The following is a 7,105-nucleotide window of genomic DNA, read 5'->3' on the forward strand; positions in this document are numbered from 1 at the left end:
TCACCCTGTGGTCTTTCAGGCTGTCCTCCCCACTGCCACAGGCTGGAGCCGCCTTATCTCCAGCTCATCTCCGGCTCTTCCTGTTTAGCTGAACCCACCCTCCCCCGCTTGTCCAAAATGGCTGTTTAGTGGAAGGGGGCTTTCTGAAGAAGAGAAGAGAAACATCTGCCTGTTTCTTCCATGATTCCACTTCACGGAGCAGCTTTACCTATCCCCACCCCCAATATCTCAGACAGAGTCAGAGGAAGGGACTGGATGAACATTTTGCTCAGGGGCCTATGAGTCGCCTGTGGGGGGTGAGTGACAGCAACCCTGTGGTCAGTCACCACCTCCCTCAGATGATGAGCCAGCTCTCTTGTGGGGTGTGTTTACTTATTTTTGACTCAGCCTCACACACACAGGATAGAGTGGGGGTGGGAGGGGAAGGGACAGTTACAGGAGAAATATGCTCAGAAACTCCCCGGCACCCCCATCTCACTCAAACAGGAAGACAGAGTCCTCACCTGGACCCACAGGCCCTGCATGGCCTGCCCCCCCATCACCTCCCTGTCTTTACTCCTCCCTCTCTCCCCAGCCAGAAGAGTCTCCTCCATGTTTCTCCAACTGGTCGGACCCTTTACACAGACTGTTCTCTCCGCTTACTGAGTCTTCTTCCTCCAGCACATTCTTCACTCCCTCAAGTCTCTGCTCAAAGGTCACCTTCTCAGCAAGGCCCTTCCTGGCCTCTTTAATTCTTATAACCCACCCACATTACCTCCCCCTTGTCCCCTACTTCTTTATTCTCCATGACACTTACCGCCACAGATTCTCCTATGCTTTTTTTCTATCTGTCCCCCCACTGGGTTGTAAGCACCACAGAGTTAAGGGCCACATCTATTTTGTTCACTGTACTTTCCTCAGTGTCTGAGACACAATATATGATCAGTAAATATTTGCTAAGTGGATAAAGGAATTTTTAGAATAAATGAATGAATTCCGATTATGGTCGAACCAGAAATGTAACTCGGGGCTCCCCCGCGCCCTTCCCCCACCCCACCCCACCCCCAGCTAAAGCAAAAAGGGAAATAGGATTACATTTACCATGAGAATAAAGCAACCCAGTTCAAGGGAAAGGCTCTGTGCCCAGCCATTTATGTACTTCTTCTCATTTACTCTTCATAAGAAGTCTCTCAAGGGAGACTCAGTGATGTGTGAAGCCAGGTGGAATGCTGGTTCTGCCCAGCACCTGAACCATCTGCTAAACACTAAGCCAACTTTTACCAACCAGGATTATAAAAATATGCATATTTCAAGGCCTAGAAAGTCTGAATTCAGGAGGTCTGTAATTAAACAAGTATCTCTAGGTGATTCTTTTGATCAAAGAAGTTTGAATAATGACACTTCGTACAATAGAATAAAAAAGTGAGACGGAAGTGTGAAATGCCTAAATGTGAAAAGCAAAACTTTAAAACATTTATAGAAACATTTAGGAGACTATCTTTATGACTTTGAGACATGGGAGGATTCTTAAACAAGACAAAACTATACAAATCATAAAAGATTGATACATTTGGCTGTATCCGATTTTCCAACTTTTGTACAACAGGAAGGAAACAAATAAAAAGACAAGTAAAAAAATGATGTTCCTAAGTGACAAAGGATGTATATCTAGAATATATAAAGAGCTCTGAGAAATCAAGAAAAAGGTAACTATCCCAGCAGGACAGGCAATTATAGATGAGGAAACCCAAGTGGTCAACCGACTTTGGCAAAGATGTTCAACAGGTTAAAATCATTTTACATACCGGATTGTCAAAAGTCAAACAGCCCATCAAAACCAACTGTCGGCAGAACTTAAACTTCTTTTACAAGGGACTATACATTGGAAATACCACTGTGTGGGACACTTTGGCAATATCCAGGCTGAGGACAGGTATCTCTTAGGACCTGTATCCACCACCAGCCAACTTTGGCCTACAGGGCAATTCCAGCCACACCTGCTTTGGGAAATAAATTTTATTGAAACACAGCTCCACCCACTTGTTTCCACATTGTCTATGGCTGTCAAGCAACAATGACAGAGTGAAGTAGATACAACAGTGGCTGTCTGTCCCACAGAGCAAAAACATAGTCCCTTTCTGGCCCCCATTCAGAAAAAGTTTGCCAGCCCTCCTCTGAACGGGCCACTAGGAATCCTTGTCTACTGCGCATATGGATCTCCCAGGGATCTTGGTAAAATGCAGGTTCTGATTCACCAGTCCTGAGAGGGGCTTCAGATTCTTCACTCCTAACAAACTCCCCGGTGAGGCTGAGGCTGCTGGTCTATGGACCATGATTTGAGTAGCAAGAATCCAGGGAACACAGGATTCAGCCAGGATGTCTCTGTGAATCCTTATTGACAAGACAGAGAATGTGGCCTCACCAGCACCTTCAACTCATTTTCTGTCTGCCCCTGCCATCACCAGCGATGATGCAGACTTCCATTCAGGGTTTATCGCACCCTTTACAGACCCAAAGCTAAGTGGATAAAGGAATTAGGAAGAAAGGTCATGTATTCACAGGCATGGAGATCTCACCGGCCTTCAAGGGTGGGTGGAAGAGGAAATGGAACACAAGGTTGCACAATGCCTTAAAATGTAGCCCCCAAGTCAATCATGATTGTGACGGGCAAACCCTGAGGGGCCCGTGGATACTGCAGGGTGGGGCATGGCACTGGAGTCCTTTCAGCAGCTGCCAGGCAGTCACACGGGAGGTGGCCAGCAGTCCATTAGCTTTTGGCAGGGGACACAGAGCCCAACATCGGAGAGTAATCAACATGTGTAGAGTGAATGTTCTAGATCACATGTGTCAAACACAAGGCCTGAGGGCCAAATCTGTCCCGCCAGGCCTTGCAATGTGGCCCGCACCGCGCTGTCATCACTGCACTCCGCTGCGTTTCCATCACAATGACAGTTTATGACTGTTCAGTAAACCATTTGGCCCGCGATTTAGGCTGGATTTTAGATTTTGGCCCCTTCTCTGATTGAGTTCGACACCCCTATTCTAGATAGTCCGAAAGTTTCCTTATGCAAACTCCTCAGGCTGGAGCATGTCCTCCCTAATCCATTTCCTGTTTGACACATTCTGGAAGCTCAGAAAAATATTTCTTGATGAAATATATATATTTGATGAATAAGAAATGATGAATATTCAGTTCCAAGAGTCATCATATTTAAATACCACGGACAATAATAACAAGAGCAGGCTAGATGAAGGGGATTTTGAAGAATGAGAGTTACATTTCCCCTGATGATTGCACTGCTCTGGGGCTGGGCAGCTGAGAGCTTCCTAAGAAGGAAGGGAAGAGAGGGCAGTTGACATTTGTTCAACATTTGTTGGGTCCGAAGTGTTATACACACAATAAATGAGATTTCATATTCTCAAACCATCTGAGCAAGTGTGCTGATTTCTACTTTCCAGAGGAAAAACCAAAGTCTCCTTCCACCACCCCTGTTGCTTCCAAATAGAGGAGGGTTAAGGAAGGAGATCACTCAGAACTGAGTAAGAGTGGGATTAGAGGTAGAAGTTGGCAAGAAGCAGGTTCTCACTCTAGAAAAGGAGTGGTGTCAGGGTTTTGCAGGCAGTGAGTTCTCCATCCTAGACAGGACGGCCCCTCATCAATAGACACCAGGGGGCCTTCCTGATGTGGAGATTCTATGATCTGCTTTAGGCAGACAATTCTCTGGCCTCTTGCAACTGGTGTTGGAAGGTCAAAGGGGGTGAGTGTGACCCCAAGGTGGCCAGCGCTCACTCCCCTGAGTCCATGGGGTGTGAGTGTGCTGTGCCCAGACACCTCAGGCACCTTGGACACACTGGCTGGGTAGCATCACCAAAAGCACCAACCCACCCACACCTCCCAGCAGCGGATGCTACTCAGCGGCACCTGCTCCCTCCTTCCCTCTCCCCTTAGGGTTTAACTCTCCCCTCAGTCAGAAGCAGAGCTGCATTACAGGCTTCTGACGACCAGCCACGGGGGATGAGCAGCGTCTTTGTGTTGAGAGTTGGCTCCTCGGCAACCCCAGTCTACCCCTTGTAGCTGTGAGGGCCGGCTGGGGAGAGAGAGGCCAACGTTCCTTCCTGCCTCCCCATGACTCCCTTGGGAGATGTGAGGCTCTAAGCCAAGCTTAAAGATGGGGAGAAGGCAGGACACTGGGGACTCCCCACCCACCTGTGTCCAGGGGCAGAGCCTGAGCTGGCAGCATAGGTGTTTGGAAGGGCAGGTGCTGGCTGATCCCCCATGTCTGACTGCTGCAGCTGCGACCACTAGGAATCCTTCTCTCTGGGAATCCTCGTAGGCCACACAGAGAAATGTGGCCTCATCAGCATCGTCAACGGGAGCTTGTTTTCTGCTCCAGCTGGAGGGCTGAGCTCCAGATGAAGAACTGGAACAAGTGGTGAGCTGGTGGAGGAGGGTGGGGCAGTGATGTGCGGGGTACCCTGCACTGTCCAGCAGGAGCAGGGCTCCTGGGCTGCACACATTTGTGGTTGTGATAAACCCCTGGAGGTCTGCACTTGGCAGGGGGTGCACCTGAGGCCAGCGAGCCAGCTGACCAGGGTGTTCAGGGCTCAGCAACAGCATCAGCCTAGAGGACCTCCCACAACTCTGCCCATCCTTGGAGTTGGGTTGTTTTTTTTTAATTTAAATATTTTTTACAGAGAGGAAGGCAGAGGGATAGAGACTTAGAAACATCGATGAGAGAGAAACATTGATCAGCTGCCTCCTGCACACCTCCTACTGGGGATGTGCCCACAACCAAGGTACATGCCCTTGACCGGAATTGAACCTGTGACCCTTCGGTCCACAGGCTGACACTCTATCCACTGAGCCAAACCTGATAGGGCTGAAGTTGGGTCTTTTTAAAAATCCAGAATCTAATAAGAGCTTTAAAACTATATGGTTTGTTGCTGTTGTTTTAAATAGAGGGGCCTGAGTGAGAAACTGAGTTGGGATAAGGCTTTGATGGGCTCTGGGTCTTCGGGTCCCTGGGAAACTTTTCCTGAAAATGGGCCCTTCTCCCTCTGAGCGGGAGCATGTGTGCTGGGCAGTAAGCAGCCGGGAGAGAGAAAACTGGCCCCACAGACACTGCAGACCTCCTGCGGTGACTCGCAGTCCTGGCCCAGGACCCAGAAGCAGCCACTGGAGTAGGTAAATCGATCCCAAAGTAGGTGGTAAGCAAACCACCAAGAGAACACAAGAAACAGGAGAATTGGGACCTCTTGAGACATTCCTTCCTCCTTCAGCATGGTCTTTGGTGGTGTATTTGTCCCCAAACCACCATCACCACACCCAGAATGGGAACCCCAAAGCTAGGAGGGTGTCTTCCTACTTGTCACTACGCTGAGCACAGAGGGAGGAGCACGAAGATCATAAGTGGGTGGGTGTGGGACAAGTGAATTGTAAATAAATGAGAGAATGAATCAATGAACAAATGATAAACAAATGAGTACAAAACTGAGCGATTGAATGAATACTGGTAAATGAATGGAAGAACAGACAAATAGATAGATGGATAGATGGAAGTGAAGGAGGAAGGACGAAAGGAAGGAAGGAAGGAAAAGGTAATTATCCAAAGCACATATTTTACAGAGGACAGGAGCCATGGTATGATCCAAGACAGAACCCCATACCCTCCTTCTAGGGGCCTGGTCACTGAGAAGTAGACTCCCCAGCCAGCCCCTCACTCCTGCTTCTCATAGGCCTTGCCCAGTACTAGGAGCCTGTTCAAGGCCAAGCCACTCATCGCCTCCCCTCCCTGCCCACCCCCATAACCCATGCTCAGCCCTACCACCACCCCTCACCCCCTTTGCAGTCCTGGCTCTGCCCAGGGAAAGCCCTCAGAGGGGTCCCTGGCCCCCCTTGCAGCCTCCAGGTGCTCTGCCACAGGCCTGGGACTTGATGCGCAGTTTATGGGGCAGGGAGGGCTGAGCCAGACCCCGGGGATGGCTCCCTGGGGTGGAGCTGGGCACCCCAGATGCCAACCCCAAGGGATCAGCAGTGGGTGTGAGTAACACCTCTGAGGGCCCCGAGGCCTGGCAACCAGTTTGCACAGGAGACCATAGCCCCCAGCAGGGCCAGAGCTCGGGCCTGGGTCCCCCATGCCCACCCAGGATGTGACAGCTGAAGAAGGTCTTGGCTGGGACAGCAGCTTGCAAGGACGCATCCACATCCATTCTCTTGGGGTCAGTGGGGGCAGGGTCCTGGGGGAACCTGGAGGAAGTGGCCAGGCCAGTCCACCTGTGAGCCACTTGGCAGGCCTGGCATCCTGGAACCCCAGTGTCCAGGCAGCAGGGTCTCAAGACGCAGCCATGGGAGCCAGGCAGAGATGGGAGTGGTCCAGCCCCTGGGAGGGGGTGTTCCGTCCAGGGGGACGTCCACAGCAGAGCCTGCAAGGGCAGGTTCCGGGCGCTGCTGCCAGCGGGGGACAGGAGGCCCAGGTGACGCCTGAGCGCCCTCAGCTCAGCCCTGAGCAGAGCGTTCTCCTGGAGCACCGCTGCCAGCCTGCCCTCCAGGGCCTGGTCATTGAGGCGCCGCTTCTCCCGGGACCTCTTGGCTGCTTCGTTGTTCTTCCGCCGCTTCTCCCAGTAAACCGTGTCCTTCTTCTCTTCCGGCAGGAACTCCCGCTGCCGACGCAAGGCCGGGCCCCTGCTCCGCGCTCCCTGCAGGATCTTGCTGCGACCTTGGAGGGCATCTGGCAGGCCCAAGAGACCCAAATCCATAGCTACCGGGGGCACCTGGGGAACAGGGAAGAGGTCTTGGCCTGGCAGCAGGAGGCTGGCCTGGAGGACCCCTCCCTCTCATTTACCCTCCACCTTCTCCTGTGGGGGGGTGAGGGCAAGAAGTGCAGGTGCAATGGGAATTTGTCCGGAGACCAGTGTGGGGGCAGAAAGGCGTGTATTTGAGAGAATGGGAGCTCCTGGGTTGTTTTGATGCCTGGTGGAGTCGTGGATGAGGCCACTAGAGAGAAGCCACTCTGCTGGGAAAGGCGACCACAGTCATGGGGGGGGGGGGGGGGGGCGGGGAGACAGTGGGCACTATAATCTTTGCAGGGTTCCTTCCCCAACGTTCTTACCCCTGAGAAGGTCAGCA

At 51.7% G+C, this 7,105-nt stretch overlaps 1 protein-coding gene across 1 annotated transcript; it reads right to left on the minus strand.

The window, feature by feature from the left end:
* Nucleotides 1-5,847: 5,847 nt before the first annotated feature.
* Nucleotides 5,848-6,864, minus strand: NFILZ (NFIL3 like basic leucine zipper). Its single transcript, XM_036459801.2, has one exon. The coding sequence runs from the start codon at nucleotides 6,733-6,735 to the stop codon at nucleotides 5,854-5,856; it is 882 nt and encodes a 293-aa protein (XP_036315694.1). The 5' UTR covers nucleotides 6,736-6,864; the 3' UTR covers nucleotides 5,848-5,853.
* Nucleotides 6,865-7,105: the final 241 nt, after the last annotated feature.

The sequence above is a fragment of the Pipistrellus kuhlii genome, unplaced genomic scaffold, assembly GCF_014108245.1.
Source record: "Pipistrellus kuhlii isolate mPipKuh1 unplaced genomic scaffold, mPipKuh1.p scaffold_m20_p_30, whole genome shotgun sequence".
NCBI classification, from domain to species: domain Eukaryota; kingdom Metazoa; phylum Chordata; class Mammalia; order Chiroptera; family Vespertilionidae; genus Pipistrellus; species Pipistrellus kuhlii.